Source organism: Leucoraja erinacea, chromosome 27, assembly GCF_028641065.1.
Source record: "Leucoraja erinacea ecotype New England chromosome 27, Leri_hhj_1, whole genome shotgun sequence".
Classification (NCBI taxonomy): Eukaryota; Metazoa; Chordata; class Chondrichthyes; order Rajiformes; family Rajidae; genus Leucoraja; species Leucoraja erinaceus.
In genome coordinates this window covers 25,201,909-25,227,181 of record NC_073403.1, presented here as the reverse complement: position 1 = coordinate 25,227,181, position 25,273 = coordinate 25,201,909, and the positions used below count along the sequence as shown (strand labels likewise).

Below are 25,273 nucleotides of genomic sequence, written 5' to 3'. Positions count from 1 at the left end.
CCCTCCATAATGTTTGGGACAAAGACCCATAATTTATTTATTTGCCTCTGTAATACACAATTTGAGATTTGAAATAGAAAAAAAAAAATCACATGCGGTTAAAGTGCACATTGTCAGATTTTAATAAAGGCCATTTTTATACATTTTGGTTTCACCACAAAGAAATTATAGCAGTGTTTATACATAGTCCCCCCATTTCAGGGCACCATCATGCTTGGGACAGCAATGTCATGTAAAAAACAAAAGTAGTCATGTTTAATATTTTGGTGCATATCCTTTGCATGCAATGTCTGCTTGAAGTCTGTGACATCACCAGTCTTCTCTGCCAGGCCTGTATTACAACCATCTTTGGCTTATGCTTGTTTTGGGGACTAGTACCCTTCAGTTTTTTCTTCTGCATATTGAAAGGCATGCTCAATTGGGTTCAGATCGGATGATTGATTTGGCCACTCAAGAATTGACAATTTTTTAGCTTTGAAAAACTCCTTTGTTGCTTTAGCAGTATGTTTGAGATCATTGTTTTGCTGTAGAATGAACCGCCGACCAATGAGTTTTGAGACATTTGATTGAACTTGAGCAGATAGGATGCGTCTATACACTTCAGAATTCATTATGCTACTGTTAATCCTGGCCAAATTGGAGAGGCTAGGACTTTAAAATGGGGTAAAAGCTTAAGGGCTGCTGGGAGATTTGGTCAATTTGGAATTGCTCTCTGCAGAACTGGGACAAGCTGCGTGCGGAGTGCTGCCAGTGTGTCTAGAGCCTAGATACAAGTTGCAAGAAAAGAATAAGAACATCTGCAGACCCTGCCAATTAGGTGCAAAATGCAAAGGTTAGGTTAGGGGGGGAAGGTTAGAACGAGCAATTTACACTACTACCATCAGCAATTGTATCATCAATGAAGATAAGTGGGCCAGTACTTTCAGCAGTCATACATGCCCAGGTCATAACACCCCCACCACCGTGTTTCAGATGAATTGATATGCTTTGGATCTTATGCAGTTCCTTCTCTCTTCTATACTTTGCTCTTGGCATCACTGATACAAGTTAATCTTCGTCTCATCTGTCTACAAGACCTTTTTTCCCCAGAACTGAGGTTGCTCTTTTAAGTACTTCTTGGCAAACTGTTACCTGGCCATCCTATGTTTGCGGCTAACCAGTGGTTTGCATCTTGCAGTGTAGCCTCTGTATTTCTGTTCATGATGTCTTCTGCGGACAATGGTCATTGACAAATCCGCACCCGACTCCTGAAGAGTGTTTATGATCTGTCAGACAGGTGTTTGGGGAATTTTCTTTATTATAGAGAGAATTCTTCTGTTATCAGATATGGAGATCTTCATTGGCCTGCCAGTCCCTTTGCGATTAGTAAGCTCACCAGTGCTCTCTTTCTTCTTAATAATGTTCCAAACAGCTGATTTTGGTACGTCTAAGGTTTGGCTGATATCTCTTAACAGTTTAATCCCTTGTTTCTCAGTCTCATATTGGCTTCTTTTACTTTCATTGGCACAATTTTGGTCCTCATGTTGATAAACGGCAATAAATGTTTCCATAGGTGATGGAAAGACTGGAGGAAAGACTAGATGGCTGCAAGGTCTCTTATGCCTGCATTGAGGCAATTAAACACACCTGAACAATTACAAACACTTGTGAAGCCATGTGTCCTAAACATTATGGTGCCCTGAAATGAGGGGGGGGCTATGTATAAAAATGGCCTTTAATAAAATCTGACAATGTGCACTTAAACCACATGCGATTTTTTTCTATTGCAATTTGTGGAGTACAGAGGCAAATGAATAAATGATGGGTCTTTGTCCCAAACATCATGGAGGGCACTGTAGGCCATCTAGTCAAAGGGAGCAATTAGAGAGCAGGAACATTGATAAGAAAGCATAGAAGTTGCAAAATGCAGAACAGGACAGCATATCCTTCACTTTGAGAGGGATTAAAAAAGGGACAAAAAGAGAGCAAATGTCACAGATGGACAGCTGATATACAGATGAATTTAGTTCCCATTCCCAAGCCCATTCCCTTTTCTCCAGGACAGAAGGGTCGAGTTCCCCTGGTCCTCATGTTCCACCCTACCAGCCCCTGCATTCAACAATCTATTCTCCACAATTTCAGCCACCTTCAAAGAGATTCTCAGCATTTCACAGATTATTTCCTTTGAGACTTCATGGTCCACTCTTTCTTTTCCATGAACCACCCCTTTCACATACCATTTTCTCTTGGATTGGCAGGCAATGCAACACTTATCATTTCATCTCCTCCCTTCCACCATCCAGTGATGAAAACAGTCATCCCAGATGAAGCACAAATTCCTCCAATTTGATGCACCAGTGTCAGTATCATGAGGCCAATTCACCAAACTCCAGTTAGGTGACCTCTTTATCAAGCGCCTACGTTCCATCCGCAGAGGCTACCCTTCACTTCCTATTGCCCGTCTCTTCAATTCTCCATTCCACTTATTGGGTTGTGTTTTTTGTACTGTCACAGTCTATCCAAATACTAGCTACAGCAACAGCATATCATCCACAACTGGCATTGTGCCGCCTTCTGGAATCAATTTTGAATACTACAACTTCAGGTTACTTAATTTCTCCGCCATAACAGTCATCCATATGGGATATCAGTAGAGGGTTTTTTTGCTCTCCAGAAGTGGAGGATATGCCTAATCTAACCTGTTGGACATGTCTTCCTATTCTGCATTTCACAACGCTTACATTCTTTAGTCCACGTTTGCACTCTCCAACTGCATAATAACTCAGAGACATTCCCCAATCCACCACCCTCCCTGCAGCTTGACAGGCTTTTCTTTCCTTCTCACTTCTCACAAAGGGTTTTTGATCCCACAGATCTGTTTCTGTTTGCACAGATGCAGCCTGCAAGTTATATGCAAGTTCTGCACCCAAGCAAAAGCCAAAGTTTTGTCTTATTTTTAATACAAGCAAAGCTGCTGGGAAAAAGTGAAAAAGCATATTTGGATTTACTTTGGCATTATTATTCCCTGTATGCATATTCATTCCTTGACATTTACAGGAAATTGACACAGAAATAAGAACAGTTGTTTGACAGCTCGGTCCAGATATTACAGGTTTGAAATTGCATTTTAGTATGAAGCTTTAATGGTTAAATATTTAACGATTAAATATTTGTGCCATTAACAGAGAAACCAAGCTCGAGACTAGGATTCATCCACAGGGAATTTTAATTTATACAAGTAACAACATTCATGTTCTACAATGACTACATATCGTACCATTCAGCAAATTGCGTCGAACCAAACTAAATAATGGAATGACAATATTCAACCATCTTCCGGTGGAAATTGATCAAATCAAATCTTTTAAAATGAGCTTCTCAAAGTGCACGCTGTGTTAGCAGAATATTTTTCAATATCAATTGACAGCTTTCTTTTGAAACAATATTAGAGGTAAACCTCTTCAACAAATCATCTGACTCAGAAATGACATGGTTACCTGAACATGGGCAATTAGCTTCCAATCCCAAACTGACATTCAAATCAGCTGCAACAATTTAGAGCTATTAGTTCTTCTTTCTAAATTTTCTGTGCCGTGAATGCGACAATGCATAATTTATTTTACAATTGGGACCTGCTGGGCTAAGTGGTCATTCTGAATTGGCAACTAGAGATGTTGAAAACCAGTTGTACACAAGTTCATAAATTCTAGGGGCAGAATTAGGCCGCCAAGTCTACTTTGGTCCATCAAATCTACTTCGCCATTCAAACATGGCTGTTTTTTCCTCTCAACCCCATTCTCCTGCCTTCTCCCCATAATCTGACACCCTCAATAATAAAAAAAATCTGTCAATATGCACCCTTAATGCCTATGATGATGTATTGATGTTTGAAAATCTGCTGTAGGGGTTAGAGTTTGAACCCTTTTGCCAACTGTCATTGCTATCAAAAATTCCCAACCTACCAACTTCGGAGTCTTTGTTCATAAGTTCACGGTCATAAGAGATAGGAGCAGAATTAGGCCATTCGGCCCATCAAGTCGGCGCCATTCAATCATGGCTGACCTTTCTCTCCCTCCTAACCCCATTTTCCTGCCGCCCCCCCCCCCCCCCCCCCCCCCCCAACACACCTGACACTTGTACGAATCAAGAATCTATCTATCTCGGACTTCAAAAATATCCACTGATTTGGCCTCCACAGCCTTCTGTGGAAAGAATTCCACAGATTCACCACCCTATGACTAAAGAAATTCCTCCTCATCTCCTTCCTAAAACAACGCCCTTTAATTTTGAGGCTATGAACTCTAGTCCTAGACTCTCCAATGAGTCCCACGAATATGACCTCTAGTCCTTGGCTCTCCCATGAGTGGAAACATCCTCTCCACACCCACTGTATCCAAGCCTTTCACTATTCTGTACATTTCAATGACATTCCCTCTCATTCTTCTAAACTCCAGTGAGTACAGGCCTAGTGCCATCAAACGCTCATCATATGTTAACCTCCTCATTCTTGGGATAATTCTTGTAAACCTCCTCTGGGCCCTCTCCAGAGTCAGCACATTCTTCCTCTGATATGGCTTCCAAAATGGCTCACAATATTCCAAATGTGGCCTGACCAGCGCCTTATAGACCCTCAGCATTACATCCCTATTTTTGTATACAAGCCCTATCTAAATAAATGCTAGCATTGCATTTGCCTTCTTTATTATCGATTCGACTTGCAGATTAACATTTTGTAAATCCTGCACCAGCACTCCCAAGTCCCTTTGCACTGCCAATTTCTGGATTCTCTCCCCATTTAGAAAGTAATCTGCACCTTTATTCCTACTACCAAAATGCATGACTCCACACTTTGCTGCACTATAGTCTAACTGCCACTTCTTTGCACCCTCTCCCATCCGATCACATCCTTCTGCAGAGTCCCTGCCTTCTCTGCATTACCTGCCCCTCCACCTATTTTTCTATCAACTGCAAACTTGGCCACAAAGTCTTCAATCCCTTCATCCAAATTATTAATTTACAATGTTTTTTATTTTTTGTGTTTTTTTTTTATTAGAAGCAGTGTGCAAGTATAAACCGCGGCCATATGACATAATACATTTATTGTACAGCTTAAATTTTTAGCTAAGATGAAATAGAAAGAGAGAAAAAGCAAGAAAGAGAAAAAATGAAAGCGAAAGTGAATGTGTAAGAATAGAACCCCTACTAGACTACCACTTAAGTGTAGTCGAAGAGTGAGTAAGTAAAAGAAATGAGAAAAACATAAAGAAAGAAAAAGACAAAGAAAGAAAAACAAAAAGTGATGATCAGTTCCATTTGGAGGTCCAGTTTTGTTTTTAATGTTTTTGAGAAAATTTCAAAAATTCCTTTCCAAAAGTTATGTAGTTTTGATGCAAGAGGCAAAGGAATGTGTTATAGTTGCTTCTTGAAGGAGACATTTGTCACAAATAGGAGATACATTTGAAAAAAATCTTATTCAGTTTAGTCTTTGAGTAGCAGAGTCTGTGCAGTGTTTTAAATTGGATTAAAATGTGTCTATTGTGTATCGAACAATTGTGTATATGTAAAAGATTTTTTCCCCATCTGTCTTTGGAAATTTTTAGGCCTAGTTCCTCTTCCCAGTCTTTTCTAATTGCACCCGACGATGGAATTTCTATATTTAGAAGGGTATTATACAAGTATGATGTTAGATTGTTTGACTCCGAGTTTCTATTCATACCTTTGTCTAATATATCTGGCAGCAGAGTTTGATAGTCATGGGTATATGTTTTCAAATAATCTCGAATTTGAAGATATCTAAAATATTTATTACCTTTCAGATTGGGTTTCGACTGTAATTTCTGAAATGCCAGAAGATTTCCCATCTCGTAGAGATCTCCAAGTTTTTAAATTCCTAGTCTTTCCCAATAAGTAAACGTTTTATCTATAATAGATGGCTTAAACGAAGGGTTATTAGCTATTGGTGAAAGAAGAGATAAATTTCTTAGTTTAAAAGTTGATTTTACTCGTCTCCAAATTTGTAAAGTGTTGTGAATAATCGGATTTTTATCATCTAGTATGTTCTTCAACTTTGTAGGGGAGAGAAGATAATTATTAAAAGCCTATATTAATAGGCGAGCAATCCTCTCTCTCCATTATTAACCAGTCTACCTGTTGGCATGCGTTATCCAGCCAATAAATTAAATTTCTAATATTCGTTGCCCAATAATAGTATAAGAAATTGGGGTGCCAATCCGCCTGTTTCTTTGGGTTTGCATGTCGTTTATGAATTATATGTGTTTTATAATCCCAGATAAAGTTTGTAATCCGAGAATCAAGATTAAAAAAAAAAAATTTTAGGTAGGTATATTGATTGAAATAAATAGCGAATTTGTGGGAGGAAGATCATTTTTATAGCATTTATTCTGCCTATTAGAGACATCGGAAGCGTTTTCCAGAATTGAATAAGAACGTTTAATTTAGTAATTAAAGGCGGGAAGTTTGCGTTGAATAAGAAGTATATTTTCTGGTTACCCGAACACCCAGATATTTAAATTTTTCTGTAGCAATTCTGAAAGGAAATTTTAAAAGGCGTGTTGTCGGCTCTTGAGGTTTTATTGCCATAATTTCACTTTTGTTCCAGTTTATTCTATATCCTGAAAAGGAACCAAATTCCTCTATAAGATTTAATATATTTGGAATGCTAACTTGGGAATTGGTGATATAATAACATATCATCTGCATATAATGATCTTTTATTATTGGAGTGTTTAGTATTATAGCCATTAATGTTCGGATGTACTCTTATACTTTCCGCTAAGGGTTCAATTACAAGGGCAAATAACAGGGGTGATAATGCACATCCCTGTCTATTGCCCTTGGATAGCTGAAATTTCAGAGAAAGTATGTGGTTGGTCAGTATTCTGGTAGCCGGCTTATCATATAATAATTTTATGCATGAAATAAAATTCTCTCCCATCTGAAAATGTTGTAGTACTGTGAAAAGGTATTTCCATTCTACTTGGTCAAATGCTTTTTCTGCATCTAATGAAATAATTGATAAGTCTTCTCTTTAGTTCTGTATGAGTACATTATTTTAAAAATGCACCTCAAATTATTAAACAAATGTCTCTTGGGTATAAACCCCGTTTGATCCGAATGTATTAATTTATTAACGTATTTACTTAATCTTCTTGCCAAAGTTTTCGCTAGTATTTTCTGATCTGTATTTAGCAATTTACAATGTGAAGAGCAGCAGCCCCAGCACCGACCCCTACGGAACTTCACTAGTCACTAGCAACCAACCAGAAAATGCCCCCTTTATTGCCACTCTTTGCCTTTTGCCATCCAGCCAACCTGCTATCGATGCTCATATCTGCCCTTTCATACCATGGACTCTCATCTACCTTAGCAGCCTCTAGTGTGGCACCTTATCAAAGGATTTCTAAAAATCAAGGGAAACATCTACTGCCTCGCCTTTGTCTGTCCTGCTATTTACTTCTTCAAAGAATTCCAGCAAATTTGTCAGGCAAGCCCTCCCCTTCACAAAGCCATGCTGACTTCGGCCTGACTAGTCTGGGTACAGCACAAACAGAAAATAAAAAGCTTTATATTTGGGATGCTACATTACAATTTAAAGACTCAGCGCTCGACTGCAAATGTGCCATATTATATGATAAGAAATATCACATGGAGCAGAAGGTCCCTAATTGGTTATGTTAGTTAAACCTTAACTATCTATTGATTACTTAAAACAGCCAGGATCAAACAACAGTAATACGACATTCATTCTCAAAGCTTACAAACAATGCATTCATTTGATACACCCATGAAGAATAACAAACTCCCACACAAGGCAGATGCCCATGAAAACATCCTCCTTATACAAATCACTAAGAACCAAGTAAAAATAGCAAACAAAAAGATACTGCTCAACTTTAAAAAGTAATCCACCAAACATCATAATCACATTCAATTTACGGACGAAACAAGCATGTCCAAAAATGGTCATAAGAAATCAGGTGACAAAATATATGCTGGCACCACTTTCACATCCAAGAAACATGGGAATGGACTGTTCAGAAGGACTTGCATACCTGGGTATAGCACCAGCTCTCTGCCACAGGCCCACTTGACATTTCAGCCGGAGGTGGAGGACTCGGTACCCTTGACATCGCCAGCTTGACAATTTTGCAGGTATTCACAAGGCAGATGAAATGAATCTCAGATTTTTTCTTCTGTTACTGTGGAAAAAGTTAACACAAATTAGTTGACAGGCTTTTGGCTGTTTTCAAATTATAACAGAAGTAGTTTTAAATTAAATTTAGAGAATAATGAAAAAATGGCATTGCTTAACTGTAGTCTGCAATATTAACTGTTTAATCACATAATTCCAGTAACTATATTTTGAAAGAAAAGGATAACAAAGTCCCTTGAACCACTTTTTTTTTTAAATCACGTAATATTCTATAATCCAGTACAGATTAACAGGCAATAAGAATTAGGTCAAGTCACTGTATAAATTGACTAAATTTACACCACTTTTCAGACCAAACTAGTTTGCTTATGTTCCAGAACTGGATTTGAATCAAAGAAGTTTGTCTACCAGATGCTAGGAGTTGCCACAGACAGTCTGAGCTAAGAGAACAGATCTACACAGAATCTGCTGGCATATGCTCAAAATTGGAATGGAAAGGAAAGCAGGAGAAGTATGATGGTCAAACAGGGTACAATTACAAATACATATTGTACTGGTAAGTAAACTATGTGATTAGAACATATAGACTATTAATGATCTTTTGAAATCAGCAAACAATGTTTGCTATTAAATTCAGCAAAACTATTTTACACAAAAGAAAAAGTGAATAGCTCCAAATGTATTCATCTTATTTGAATACCTTATTAGGGCTCAGGAGCTTTTGCCAGTCAGGTAACAGAGTAATTTCACAATCAGATAGTTTCTAGCCAAAGCCCTTCAACAAACTACACTCTTGAAACATTATGATGCAGAAAAGTTGGTGAAAGAAAAGTCCATTGGGAAGGGAAGAGGATTTGGAGGAGAGAGAGAAGACAGCACCATTGGGGTTGGGTGGTCTGGGGAAAGTCAGAAAAAAAATGAGTGAAGTATTTCTCCCTCGTCGCTGGATTCAGTCACCTGGTGTTTTATAGCTGGAACCTTGCTGAGCAAATCCGGCCGATATTGTGTAGAAGACTACAACTTTCAATAGCTTTATGCGTTATGCAGTGGCTTGGAAAAGTGTAGCGACATGACAAGAAGAATAGCTTTATGAACTTAGTGACAAAATTGTTAGAATACAGTAAATGATTGTCAACTGAGCACACATTTGAAGAATGGCAGCCTAGGTATGGGAAGAGAAAGGTTGAATGGGGCCAAGAATTAAGAATTAAAAAGAGGAAGGACTGAGGGATGTTTTCCCCAGAGAAGAAGTGTTCAAATGCATATAGAATTTAGCCAAAGTAAATGAATCGCCTGGAAATTGTAGCAATAAAAGTTGAAAACCATAAACAGATTCCACAATTTTGGCAAAAGATGCCGAGGAGACATGGGCACATATTTTTACATGCTGCAAGTCGTTATGATTGGGAATGAAATGGACAAATATGGAAGCAGCAACTCTCAAACAAAAACAACTGGATAAATATCTTGCAAAACTTCACAAGAACACAGGCAAAAGGAACCAAGGAATTCAACCAACTGGGAAGTTCTTGCAAAACATCAGCCTAAACTGGACAGGCTTAATGGCCTAATTTATTTTAAGTAACTCTTACAACTCTGTTCTAAGTGCCCAGCATGAACACATTCTTTTGTGCTGTGAAGCATATCAAACACATCAAACTTATACCCTATTCAGCAAGTATAAAGCTACCATGCACCCAGAGACCTCTCATTAACTGCTTGGAGAGGTACACTGAACCAGAACAGTGTGTAATGGGGACAATCCCAGCTGGTACAAGTACAGCAATTTTATTTAATGCGCTGGAGTATAATATTTAATAACAAATAATTACATAATTGGTGTGTGAAATCAGGATTAGTATTCTAGGAAGAATATAACATTAAAATTGCACCCATTGCTTTTACTTTTCCTCCATCCCTTGTGGCAATGATATCACCAAATCCAAGAATTCTGCTCACCTTTCTGCACTAACCTCATTAATCACACATGTCCCTCAATAGTATTTGCACACTAAAGAACAGAAGCAAGCCCACTTCTGTAACCTTGGTTGAAATAGTCAGAAACTCTTTGATCCATCACGATCGATACAAATCACATTTGACACTTAAACATTCTGGCTTGCAGGGTTCAGGTTCTCAAAATTAGACATTCAGGTACTGCAGCAAGACACTCCCAAGCAAGATCAGGTAAGAAAAACCTGTTCAACGGCTCTACAAACAAATCACCCCATGTTGGTTACTTGGAATTATGATAGCTGCAATATTGAGCAGCATGGAAATTTGCTATGTGGTTTTGCATCATCGAAGCCACAAATATAGCACCGTTCTTTATTAGGCTCAGGTGTAAATACAGATGGGTTTTTTGCAATAAAATTTAAACACCAATACCTTTTAAAACACATTTTCCATATGACTACATAAAATGCTAGTTAATATTAGAAGGGTGTACTAAAATCAACTGATTCATTACATCAAATTCTGTAGAACTGTAGGTCGATATTTTGAACAATTCTTAGTACATCCTGCTTGTTATAGATTTCTTGTAAATTGTGCAAAGTGGCAAGAAACCAAAATGCTATGATATGTTATGCAGCAAGACCAAAAACAATTAATCTAATGCTGATTGGAGAAACCGTTCTCTCGCGTTAGTGGAGAGCGAGGGACCAAAACAAATGATAATCTAAAAATAAAATAATTACATCCAGCTATAGAATTAACTTTCTAGAACCTTGCATTAACCTTACATTTGAAAGGACTTCTAAACTGAATGAGATCATGGCTACCTGCATTTCCTACCTCATTCCAGCATACATTAAAAACCGTCTCATAATTATCATCGTGGCTAGCATAAGACAATCACAAAACACCCGTTTCAAATGCAAGATATTAAAGGAGCAAACATGAAAATAAATGGACATTAAAGCACAAAAGTGCACCCCAATACATTTTTAGCACAGCCACGGGTAACCAGCGTGTAGAATCCAGGAACTGCAGATACTGGTTTACAAAAAAAAGACAAAGTGGTGAAGTAACTGAATGGGTCAGGCAACACCTCTGGAGAATATGGACGTGCTGTTTTGGGTCAAGACCCTTCTTCAGCCTGATGGCGGAGAAGAAAACTAAGAGAGGGGGACAGGACAAGGCCTGGCAAGCATAAGATATAGGTGAGGGTTTTTTTTTTGATAGACAGATGGTTGGACAAAGGCCGATGACAGATCGACGAGAACACCACCAATTTTCAGGGCATGTTGGAAGCCATCCTCTAAATTGGTAGTGAGGGCAAGGACTTGATCTGCACAGCTTCTACCAGGTCTAAAGCCAGCTTGCTCTTGGGCAGAACAGGTTCTACCAATGGAGAAATCCTGGCAAGCAGGAGGCGCTCTCAAACAGCTTGTTAGCTGTGCTCAAACCACAGTTCTGGAAAAAGGTCTTGTGGACAGATGAGATGAAGATTAACATATCAGAGTGATGGCAAGAGCAAAGTATGGAGAAGAAAAGGAACTGCCCAAGATCCAAAGCATACCACCTCATCTGTGAAACATGGTGGTGGGGGTGTTGCGGCCTGGGCATGTATGGCTGCTGAAGGTACTGGCCCACTTATCTTCATTGATGATACAACTGCTGATGGTAGTAGCATAATGAATTCTGAAGTGTACAGACATCCTATCTGCTCAGGATCAAACAAATGCCTCGAAACTCATTGGCCGGCGGTTTATTCTACAGCAAGACAATTATCCCAAACATACTACTAAAGCAACAAAGGAGTTTTTCAAAGCTAAAAATTTTCATTTTTTGAGTGGCCAAATCAATCACCCGATCTGAACCCAATTGAGCATGACTTTTATATGCTGAAGAGAAAACTGAAGGGGACTACCTCCCAAAACAAGCATAAGTTAAAGATGGCTGCAATGCAGGCCTGGCAGAGCATCACCAGAGAAGACACCCAGCAACTGGTGATGTTCATGAATCGCAGCCTTCAAGCAGTCATTGCACGCAAAGGATATGCAGCAAAATACTAAACATGACTACTTTCATTTACGTGACATTGCTGTGCCCCAAATATTATGGTGCCCTGAAATGGGAGGGACTATGTATAAACACTGCCGGTGGAAACCAAAAATGTATAAAAATGGCCTTTATTAAAACCTGACAATGTGCATAGCCACTTTAACCACATGTTTTTTTTTTCTATTATAAATCTCAAATTATGTAGTACAGAGGCAAATAAATAAATGTTGGGTCTTTGGCCCAAATATTATGGAGGGCAGTGCAACCACCACTATTTCAGATTTGTAGAAAATACATTTTACTTTTGTTCTATTCTACTGCTCAGCCACTTTCCCTCTTCATCCCCAGGCCAGCATCACCCTCGGATCACATTTAAATAAAGTCAAGGGCAAGAACCAGCTTTCATTAGGTTATGTAGGTTAATTCAACAACTTGATGAAATTTGCATACTACACATACAAATGATAAGGGTAGACTAATCTCAAAGTTCAACTCTCAGCTCATCTTGAGTAAACACTAATACTGGTCCTGTACCAAATGACCTTGGGCTAACATTTGTCCCATGATTTATTACCACTGGTAAGCTGCTGCACTTCCAAACAAAAGTGGTTCAAGTAACCTTGTGCAGTACTTCGATTCAAATTTGCAGCCCTGAACAGGCTCCTTCAGTTTTAACAGGCCCTTCAGTTTTAACAAGACCCCAAGGGTCAGCAGGGCCTTGCAACACCCAATTCCAAAATACACACTCGCCCACAAACATTGAAATATTGCATTACAAATATTAATAAGAGCAAGAGAAGAAATGTTGGTGTAATAATTTTACAATAGTAAACATTAGATATTTCTTTAAATCCATTTGAATCAATGAACGGCTGTGGAAAGATTTAATATCAGTATAATACTTCATGAACCGCTTCAGGATTATGCACAAACGCAACATCAAAACAATGTTACCACAGAACGCAAGCCAATAAATACATGTTTGTTCAGAGACTTGCTCATGCTACCTAAAGCAGTACCATGTATTAATTGATGATGTTGTGGACTGGACATTGCTAACTTTTGAACGGCAACAAAGAGGACAATAAAATTGTTGGTCCCAATGACCAAGGATCAATGGCTATTTTCATTGCAATAACAATTGGTTTGTGCAACCCTCACTGAAGGCAGAGATATGCAGTTAACAAAGTCTTAAAACACCTGTCTGATATTACCACATTAAGCAGTTTTATGGATTCACACGCAGAAAATAAAAGATGAATTCATAATTTAACAAGGAACCCCAAATTTATGCCATCTAGAGTCAGTTAGATATTGTTATATTACTAAAGTAGCCAAGTAAAATAAATTCAAGAACAGTATTTTTTTTAAATGGTTAGATCCTGACAACTTGTGTCAATAGAAGTGTCCCGACCCAAAACGTCAACTATTAATTTTCCCCAGAGATGCTGTCTGAACCGTTGAGTTGCTCCAGCACTTTGTGCCTATCTTTGGTCTGTGTCATACTTTATATGACCCACTAAGAATGATTCAACTTCAACACAAAAGCCCAGGAAAAGATTACGTGGGGTGCAATTTGAAGGATTTGACTGGAGGTAGAATTACAGATCACAAGCTGCATGCAAATGACAGAAGGGATCAGCACTAACAATGGAAGGTTAATTAAGATCCTAACCAGGCCCCAGACCAAAATTAATAAACACCAAGTAGACTTAAGCCTCTGATTAAGACTGGCTTCAAGTGTTCAAATGTGCTCCACATGCACGGGTAGAATTAAACAAGTGTGTACTCCAACTGATATCACTAGCAGAGTCCAGATGCATATCAGGGTGACCGAAGTGCCTGCGTAAATTTTAGTCCCAGTCTTCTGCTCCTACCAGACCAATTTAGTCCCAGTCTTCTGCTCCTACCTACCGCTTCCTATCCAAAGATTCAGGCAACCCCGAGCTAAAAATGGACTAGGGAGATTCCTAGAAAAACTTGAAATGTATTTTGATCAAAGATTAGCGATAACATTAGCGACTAGGTGTTCAACCTTTATTCCATCATTCAATTTGACCCATTCAAGATTGAGCACCAAAACTTTTGACTCCCTAATCCATCAATCTCAGACTTAAGCACCCATTTTCTTAAAAAGGAAATCAGCCTTCAGGAGAGATACTTGACTTTTACCACTTCAATGGAAAAGTAATTCTTCCCAATTTCACTTTAAATTGTAAAACTATAAATTTAAGGTTATATTCAGTTCATAATTCAAAAACTAAATATCTGAAAAATAGAAAAGAAACAGAAATTCTCAACTTCCATGAACTGAAAAGTTAACATTTCAAGTTAATGCCCACTCAACCCTTTCCCCCCAGCTTCAGGACTAAAGCATAAAGTTGCACAATTATAGTCAGCACTGTCCCAGAAAATGAAAAGTCAGTGTGGGATTCCAAGCAGGTCTGAAACAAAATAAAACATTTCTTAAATCCTACAAAGGGTGTAAAAAAAACAAAGAATAATAACTCTGCTGCTCAAGAACAGGTAACCATTGGCCTGCTCTGACAATCGTAATCGTGAATTAGAGAAAGAATAAGAAGTATTCTTTAAGATTATGATGGTATTTATGTGTTGGGGATGGGGTGGGAAGGGGGGAGCAGGAAGTACAGCAATAGATGTGGATGATCTCCACAGAAAAGTTCAGTAGCCATTTGGAAAATAATTATCCACTTCTATGACTGCCAAAGGCCAAAGATATGTAGTGCCAAAAGGAACACAAAACATCCCTCCCCTGACTCAGTCCAAAGAAGGGTCTCGACCCAAAACGTCACCCAATCATTTTCTCCAAAGATGCTGCGACCCGCTGTTATTCCAGCTCTTTTGTGTTCATCTTCGGTTTGAAACCAGAGCTGCAACTAGTCCCGGGGCTCGCAAGCAACCTGGGTGCTACAGCCAGTACCAGGCCACGCAGGTGACCTGTGAACTGCAGCTAGTCCCAGGGCTCGCAGGCAACCTGGGTGCCACAGCCAGTCCCGAGGCACGCAGGCGACCTGGGTGCTACCGCTGGTCCCGGGGCTCGCAGGCCACCAGGGAACTGCAACTAGTCCCGGGGACTAGAGGGATCTAGGAATTGCAGTCATTCCGGGGGCACCCAAGCGACCCAGAAACTGCAGAAACCTAATTGAAAAACACGTGAAAACGATGTATTATTAGTATGTATTATTACTAATTACTAATTTAGTTAGTATGTATTATTATTACCTCCATTTATTAACTATGGCAATAGATGTGGTCGGCCATCCGCTCACAAACATGGGTCCTGGCCCCTATGCAACAAAGGTTGCCGACCCCTGCTCCACAAGGATCAAGAATGAGGATCAAAGAAAACAGCCCATTGTGCAGTAGGTGACAGAAATTACAACATCAAAACTCTCATCATATTGAGTCTGAAATTAATTGAGGTGAATGTAAAAGGACAAATCCAAGGTCACTGCTAGATATTAATCTCACAAGTTGGAGAAGGGATAGAAATGGTTGCAAAAACAGGGCAACATTTAATCTCCATGAAACCCTTGTGAGTACATAACAAATCACCACATGAACCCAAGATTATTTTCTCAAAGTAATCTAACATTTAATTTTGTTATATACTGTCTTTTATCAAAATTATGCAGCCATGATCACAATGAATGGCGGTGCAGGCTCGAAGGGCCGAATGGCCTCCTCCTGCACCTATTTTCTATGTTTCTATGTACTCTGTTAGATTTTGTTTGGCCACTACTTTTTGAGCTACGTGATGAAGTAAAAAAAAAAAAACATAAATTTCAATGGACTTTAATATGATCCACAGTAAAATAGCCGATTCACAAATCAGACAGTAGCGATGTCGTTAGCTTTCCAAATTTGTGAGGATTTATATTTTGTGTATGGCTGAAGAGGTACGGAAATTTCTGATTGAACAAAAATCACTCACATTGATGTTTCCAGTCACTTAAATAGAAATAAAATAATGGTAAAGTAATTGAGTCCACTAATTGGTAATATCACTAATTGCAAACCAGGAAGACAAAGAAAGCAAAAAAACCCAACAGATTTACTGCTCTAAAACAAGATACTGCCTCTCCTCTTCCAGCTTTCTTCTCCATCCCCCCCCCCCCCCCCCCCCCCCCCCCCCCCCCCCCCCCCCCCCCTCCCTACAATCAGTTTAAAGAAAGAACGATTCTGACACAAAACATTGCCCATCCATGTTCTCTGGGAACGCTGGCCGACCCGTATTACTGTTCCTCCAGAGTTACTCCAGAACGTTGTCTCTCTTTTGGTAGACCAGCATCTGCAGTTCCTGGTTTTAACATGCAGTTCGAATGTTTCCTTGTGCAATACGAGGTCATTCATGGGCATCAAATTACAGGACAAGGTGACAAACTTGGAAGTTCTGCACAGAGACGGCCTGGTCAGCATCGACTCCATAATCCTGGGGTTACAGTTGCACTGGACTGGCCACATAATCTGTTTGAACAGCTCACATTTGCAAAGCCAGCTTCTTTTTTGAGTGTCTTGCATAGGGTAACAAGAACCAGGGACATCCAAAACAAGCGATACAAGGATTGTAGCAAGCTCAGGCTCAAACAATGGCATTCCTGCAAGAGAGCTGGAGCCAGGACAGAACAAGCTGGTGTGCGTTGACAATAGGCCCGAATCAACTTTGAAGACAGCGACTTGACCAAGACATCACAGGCAGAGAGCACAACATCTGCATCTACCACAGCATCTTTCCTGTGCCCCCACTGACCCAACCTCCAAAGATTGACCTGTCAGCCACACTCGGGCTCAAAGATTGCACAACTGCCATAGCTGAACTCAATAATAAACCAACAATGATACAAAGGCAGTTAATCACCTATTTTCACCTTCAGTAACAAAGTAATGGAAAATATTATACACCTTTCATGAGCTGAACAACTCATTACTCTGAATTTGCACTAATGTAAGTAATCTCTCCCCAATTATACCAACTGGGTGTATGCTTTTTGCATTGTCGCCAATACATCAAATTGACACTTAAGATCATAGTTCATTATTCACAAGAATAACAGCAAATCAACTCGACAACATGGTAAATATGCCAAAGTTGATGAGTGCCACTATAAACATGTATTCCACAAAAAGTGTTTCTTTGCATTCATCACCCTTTGTTCTCAAGTTTTTTTTTAAATTATTTTCTTTTCATCAATAGATTGGCAGTAGCATCGATCAATAACCTAAGATTTGGAGCAGTCATAAAAACAAAACTAAAGCAGGATGTCATTCAGATCCTGGAGTCTGAGATCACTGACATATATGCCATCAGGTGCCAGTGCCCAAGGCTCTTTAAATCCAAGGTGAAATAGTTGCAGTAATAGAGCCAACCCACAAGTCTCTTCCCAAGGGCTAAGGAAAATATTCTAATATACACGAGGGGAATGAGGATAAGATAAAGATTTATAGTTTCAAGCATGTATACATTATTTTTCTTGAGTAATTATCATCCTGCTGGTTGAAAATTATGATGAATATCTCTGTTGCCCTCTTTGGGGATAATTTACCACGTTAATCATTGAAATGTTCTTCTAAAGTTTTATTAAACACTAGCCCTCACACTGAACAAAGAAGCACAGAGTAGATTAAGTTAAAATAATGGTGAAAGCAGAAATCGTTATCATAATTATAAAGTAGCAAGATGATCACTTGTATTCCATTAAGCACAAATCAGGATGAATGCCCCAACCTGCTCTTAAATGTTTTATGTTTCTAAGGAACAGATGGTTAGCAGCCTGTGCTGCACTTGACTCCGAATCATTAAATAACTCTACTTGTTATATTGGTGCTCACTTTAAACAATAACTCACTTCCAGTTGATGAAATATTCCGGGGGGGGGAAATGAAGGCCTTCATTACACTTGAATAAAATAATAATAATGTTAGATTTTGCTCTCAGGGCTAAAGGAATCAAGGGATATGGGGGGAAAGCCATAACAGGGTACTAATTTTAGATGATCAGCCATGATCATACTGGCTCGAACGGCCGAATGGCCTATTCCTGCACCTATTTTTTTTCTATGTTTCTAATAAGGCGGCCAAAAAAAACCCCACAGTTGCATATTGCAATCCAATTGCTACGGACATAGCTTGGATTGGTTTATTATGTATCAGATTATTATTTCCATTTGTTACTGTACAAAGTGCACTGAGGAATTTGCCTCTACTACCTTTGCAGATTGCATAATCCTCAAATACTTCCAAATGAAATAACTTCAGGGTAGAATATAAATCCTTCAAAATAAAATTACCATTTAGATTTGTGCTACTGAGTAACTTTTGGACCCAAATGCCCCTTTCCATTGAACCCTATGGGTTTTTAAATTTACTGATCAATTTTTAATAGAATCTTGTTAAGGTTAATCCTAAACTCCTTGTGAACAACATTGTATGTGCAATTCTCAACAATTTTCCTTATCATTCTCAAAATTATTAGTAAAACAAGACATTCCCATTGCAAATCCAAGCCAAAGACCCACAACGTTTATTCTTAAATGACGTATCCATCCGATCCTTCTGAATTTTTCTAATTCTCTGCCCACCTTGCTAGACCAGACTTCTGAACCCATGGCACTTCAGGATTTTCAAATTTCTGTACGAGACCAAGAGCAGGCTCGGCGATCGTTTCGCTGAACACCTCCGCTCAGTCCGTCTTAACCTACCTGTTCTCCCGGTTCTCAGCAATTTAACTCCCCCTCCCATTCCCAATCGGACTTTTCTGTCCTGGTCCTCCTCCATTGTCAAGAGTGAGGCCCAGCGCAAATTGGAGGAACAGCACTTCATATTTCGCTTGGGTAGCTTACATCCCCAGCGGTATGAACATTGAACTTCCCACCCCCCTGGTTTTAAACTGAATAAGGGGGGTGGGGTGTCGAATGGGATAGTGGAGGATGGAGTTAAAGGGAAAGGGGTTCTTAAATGTGTGAGCGTAGAGACAGAGGGGTGTAAAATGAGGGTAGAAGCAATAGGTAGCAAGGTGAAAAGTAAAAGTGGCAGGCCGGCAAATCCAGGGCAAAAATCAAAAAGGGCAACTTTTCCGCATAATAGTATAAGGGGTAAGAGTGTTGTAAAAAACAAGCCTGAAGGCTTTGTGTCTCAATGCAAGGAGCATCCGTAATAAGGTGGATGAGTTGAATGTGCAGATAGCTATTAATGACTATGATATAGTTGGGATCACGGAGACATGACTCCAAGGTGACCAAGGCTGGGAGCTGAACATCCAGGGATATTCAATATTCAGGAGGGATAGACAGAAAGGGAAAGAAGGTGGGGTAGCGTTGCTGGTTAGAGAGCAGATTAACGCAATAGAAAGGAAGAACATTAGCTTTGGGGATGTGGAATCGATATGGGTAGAGCTGCGAAACACTAAGGGGCAGAAATCGCTAGTGGGAGTTGTGTACAGGCCACCTAACAGTAGTAGTGGAGTTCGGGATGGCATCAAACAGGAAATTAGAAATGCGTGCAACAAAGGTAAAACAGTTATAATGGGCGACTTCAATCTACATATAGATTGGGTGAATCAAATTGGCAGGGGTGCTGAGGAAGAGGTTTTCTTAGAATGTATGCGGGATAATTTTCTAAACCAACATGTAGAGGAACCAACGAGAGAGCAGGCTATTCTAGACTGGGTATTGAGTAATAAGGAAGGGTTAGTTAGCAGTCTTGTTGTGCGTGACCCCTTGGGCAAGAGTGACCATAATATGGTTGAGTTCTTCATTAGGATGGAGAGTGACATCGTTAATTCAGAAACAAGGGTCCTGAACTTAAAGAAAGGTAACTTTGAGGGTATGAGACGTGAATTGGGCAAGATAGACCGGCGATTCATTCTTAATGGGTTGACGGTGGATATGCAATGGAAGGCATTTAAAGACTGCATGGATGAACTACAAAAATTGTTCATCCCAGTTTGGCAAAAAAATAAATCAGGGAAGGTAGTGCATCCGTGGATAACAAGGGAAATCAGGGATAGTATCAAAACAAAAGATGGCGTACAAATTAGCCAGAAAAAGCAGCCTACCAGAGGACTGGGAGAAATTCAGAGACCAGCAGAGGAGGACAAAGGGCTTAATTAGGAAAGGGAAAATAGATTATGAAAGAAAACTGGCAGGGAACATAAAAACCGACTGCAAAAGCTTTTATAGATATGTGAAGAGAAAAAGATTAGTTTAAACAAATGTAGGTCCCTTGCAGTCAGAAACGGGTGAATTGATCATGGGGAACAAGGACATGGCAGACCAATTGAATAACTACTTTGGTTCTGTCTTCACTAAGGAAGACATAAATAATCTGCCGGAAATAGCAGGGGACCGGGGGTCAAATGAGATGGAGGAACTGAGTGAAATCCAGGTTAGCCGGGAAGTGGTGTTAGGTAAATTGAATGGATTAAAGGCCGATAAATCCCCAGGGCCAGATAGGCTGCATCCCAGAGTACTTAAGGAAGTAGCCCCAGAAATAGTGGATGCATTAGTGATCATTTTTCAAAACTCTTTAGATTCTGGAGTAGTTCCTGAGGATTGGAGGGTAGCTAATGTAACACCACTTTTTAAAAAGGGAGGGAGAGAGGAAAACAAGGGAATTACAGACCAGTTAGTCTAACGTCGGTAGTGGGGAAACTGCTAGAATCAGTTATTAAAGATGGGATAGCAGCACATTTGGAAAGTGGTGAAATCATTGGACAAAGTCAGCATGGATTTATGAAGGGTAAATCATGTCTGACGAATCTAATAGAATTTTTCGAGGATGTAACTAGCAGAGTGGATAAGGGAGAACCAGTTATTTTGTAAGTTTCTATAAGATCCCCCCCTCAATCCTCTAAATTCTAGCGAGTACAAGCCGAGTCTATCCAGTCTTTCTTCATATGAAAGTCCTGACATCCCAGGAATCTGTTATATCTGGACTTTCAGAAGGCTTTCGACAAGGTCCCACATAAGAGATTAGTATACAAACTTAAAGCACACAGTATTGGGGGTTCAGTATTGATATGGATAGAGAACTGGCTGGCAGACAGGAAGCAAAGAGTAGGAGTAAACGGGTCCTTTTCACAATGGCAGGCAGTGACTAGTGGGGTACCGCATGGCTCAGTTCTGGGACCCCAGCTATTTACGATATATATTAATGATTTGGACGAGGGAATTGAATGCAACATCTCCAAGTTTGCGGATGACACGAAGCTGGGGGGCAGTGTTAGCTGTGAGGATGCTAGGAGGCTGCAAGGTGACTTGGATAGGCTGGGTGAGTGAGCACATGCAAGGCAGATGCATTATAATGTGGATAAATGTGAGGTTATCCATTTTGGTGGCAAAAACACGAAAGTAGATTATTATGTGAATGGTGGCGGATTAGGAAAGGGGGAGATGCAACGAGACCTGGGTGTCATGGTACACCAGTCATGAAAAGTAGGCATGCAGGTGCAGCAGGCAGTGAAGAAGGCGAATGGTATGTTAGTATTCATAGCAAAAGGATTTGAGTATAGGAGCAGGGAGGTTCTACTGCAGTTGTACAGGGTCTTGGTGAGACCACACCTGGAGTATTGCGTACAGTTTTGGTATCCTAATCTGAGGAAAGACATTCTTGCCATAGATGGAGTACAGAGAAGGTTCACCAGACTGATTCCTGGGATGTCAGGACTTTCATATGAAGAAAGACTGGATAGACTTGGCTTGTACTCGCTAGAATTTAGAGGATTGAGGGGGGATCTTATAGAAACTTACAAAATTCTTAAAGGGTTGGACGGGCTAGATGCAGGAAGATTGTTCCCGATGTTAGGGAAGTCCAGAACAAGGGGTCACAGTTTAAGGATAAGGGGGAAATCTTTTAGGACCGAGATGAGGAAACCTTTTTTCACACAGAGAGTGGTGAATCTCTGGACTTCTCTGCCGCAGAAGGTAGTTGAGGCCAGTTCATCGGCTATATTTAAGAGGGAGTTAGATGTGGCCCTTGTGGCTAAAGGGATCAGGGGGTATGGAGAGAAGGCAGGTACAGGATACTGAGTTGGATGATCAGCCATGATCATATTGAACGGTGGCGCAGGCTCGAAGGGCCAAATGGCCTACTCTTGCACCTATTTTCTATGTTTCTATGTTTCTCCAACTTGAAATAGCCATTGCTTTCCCTCTCTCCATCCCCTCCCCTTCCCAGTTCTCCCACCAGTCTTACATTCTATCCCTGTTCCACCCACTCACCTGACATCGGTCTGAAGAAGGCTCTCGACCCGAAACGTCACCCATTCCTTCTCTCTAGAGATTCTGCCTAAGTCACTCCAGCATTTTGTGTCCATCATAGGATTTTCAAATATTTATTTACAAGAAAATTAAAGCAGCACCAAAATCTTCTACATTGCAACCACCTTAAAACAATTGAAGTTCAGATGAAACAAGGAAAGCACTAAAAATGAAGGTAGTTATCTATTATAGAAATCTTTTGGCAACCAGAAAGGATTTTTATAGAAATTAAAACAAAGTAGCTCCACAATTCATATAGGAACTTCTGCAAAAAAAAAATTCCCTGACATGTGGAATTTATTTTAGTTCACATGTAACTTGCACATCACACTTTATGATCAGATTGTAAACGTGTTTTCTATCACTAACCCTCAGCAGCCTATCAGCTAAAACAAGAACTGGATACTTACAGAGCAAGAGGTAGAACTTGTTTGAAGTTTTAAGCAAATTTTATGCCATTTAACCTTTCTGGCATCAATTAACAATTAAACAGCCAAATACTGATACCTTGTTTAACTGAAACTGGAATCAGAGCTCATGAACATGTTTTTCACATATCCACATCATCTTGAAAGTAAATCCAGCAACAGTAATACCATACAGTGGGATTTCACTTATTTAGGCTGGAGGTATGAGGTAAAAGGGCAAACCAGTGATGGGGCATAAAGTGGAAGATATTGTCTCAAAATACCATGAATGTTATGTTTGTTCAGCTGGTTACAAATTTAATTAAATACACAAGAATTACAACAAAAAAAAGTACAAAATACAATTTTAAAAGTTGTTTCATATCACACAAAACAATCGCGAGGTCAATAGACTAAATTGTCTACCACCATTCTTTACTTCAATCATCAATTGTTTTTAAAACCCATTGTCGCTAAAAGCAAAAACATTGACAAGTTCAATTAACAACGTAGCCTGTCATTGAGTAATAAAACAGATTAACCAGCAACAATACCATCAAAACAACACTTTCAAAGAAAGTGCATCAAAGATGCTGATAGGTATCCTAACTCGCTGCATCATGGCTGGGTATGGCAATTCCAACAATAAGGAACCCAAGAGGCTGCAGAGAATAGTGGATTCCAACAGTACATGGAGCCTGGGCATACAAATACTAACCACTGCTATGTGAGCAGGTTGTTTCCATTATGGCGAAGCATGGACTCTGACTATATCACCGCTATACTCAGTTCAACCATGCCATTCCAGCTGCCACACAGAATAAAGCCAGCCAAAGATCTCCTTTGGCCACAATTCAATCAAGTAGAGGGCTACAAAGAATAGCTTTGCGGTAATGCGGGGAAAAGTAGATGGAGTATTCCTAAGCTGACAGTCAAAGTAATTTGGCTGAATCCCCATTACCGGAACCTTCAAAGGAACACCTAGACTTGATTTGACTGATCGTGAGAGGGTCCTCCCTCTCAGATCATTCATGCATAACTGAAGTGAACATCTTTGAGTGGGAACTGCCAAAAACTCATCGCCATGGTTGGTGATGTCAACATATGATAGTATTCTTTAGGCTTTTAGAATGACATGTTAATTTGCAGGGTTTAGAGCGGTATGGACTGTGTGCAGGCAGAGACATTAGTTTATTTTGGCATCATGTTTGGTTCTATTCCATCATCTCTCTCAATAATACTTTATTGTCACATGTACCTAAGTGCAGTGAAATTATATAGCAGACCTCGCCTAGGCAGTACACAAATGTCCTCACGTTTTGGCACTAAAGTCACAAAAGTTCACAACTTTAATACCCATTACTTAGCCAGTATTCTCAATACACTTAAATGACAAACGCAAAATGTCGCTCTTTACCAAGCACCTTTTATCATGCTCACTTCTCTCACTGATTCTCTGTTACCATCGACAAAGCCAAATTCCATTTTATTGAACATAAACAAGTCTGATGAAGGGTGTCGACCCAAAATTCCTTCTCTCCAGATAGTTCAGTTTGTCACTCTCCACAGACACTGCCCAAGCTGTCTGTCCCGTAGAGTTACTCCAGCTTTTTGTGTCTATCTTCGGCTTAAACCAACATCTGCAGTTCCTTCTTACACATAAACAAGTTAATGCTCGCTTTCTCTGATCAGTCCATACTTGATGATACGAATGCTAATTCTGCTCCCGATTGTTTCTAGAACTTCTCCCTCCAGAGAATTGAAACTGACAGGCTTGTCGTCACTGGGTTTATCCTATTACTTTTCTAAATGAGCTCGTAACGGTTGCAATTTTACAGCCCCGGGAAACTAACTTTGAATCAATAAATGTTTGCAAGATTATGATCATAATCCCTGCCATTTCCTCGCTTCCCTCAGCAAACTAGAATGCAACCCTGGCTAGGCTATGTAATTTACACACCTTAAAGAGCAACTAACCTCTCTAGTACTACCCATTACTTACTTTTAACCCAGGCAGAAATGTCAAACGATATTTTTCTTTGCTAAAATTCCTGCAGCGTCACCTTCATTGATAAAAACTGAAGTTTCACATAGGATTTACTTTAGCCATACATTCCAGCCTCCACAAGTAATTTCCCTTCTTGACTCAGAGCAACCTCAGTTCTTTTATTTCCTGCCAGATGTTTTAAATGCTATTTGCCTGTCATTGCTTTTTTTACGTCCCTCTAAACACTTATCCAGCAGGCATGCATTCTCTTTTATTGGTTCTATTTCGCTCTCTTTAACTATCCATAGAGCTTTGACTTTAAATGTTGCTGTCTCAGAAACAAAGAAATGTACCAACAAATACCTTAACAATTATCTAGTGCAAACATCTTTCAAATAAAATCAAATACATATTTATATTACTTTAACAGCAAGAGTTTCAT

The 25,273-nt window shown here is 39.6% G+C and overlaps 1 protein-coding gene across 2 annotated transcripts in view; it reads right to left on the bottom strand.

Annotated features, from left to right (window-relative positions):
* Positions 1 to 25,273, bottom strand: part of spop (speckle type BTB/POZ protein) — a 94,915-nt gene that overhangs the window by 46,418 nt on the left and 23,224 nt on the right. For both annotated transcript variants that reach the window (XM_055657323.1, XM_055657324.1), the window contains exon 2: positions 8,052 to 8,198. In XM_055657323.1, the coding sequence (XP_055513298.1) occupies positions 8,052 to 8,129 (78 nt within the window). In that variant the 5' untranslated portion in view covers positions 8,130 to 8,198. The remainder of the gene's footprint in view (positions 1 to 8,051; positions 8,199 to 25,273) is intronic.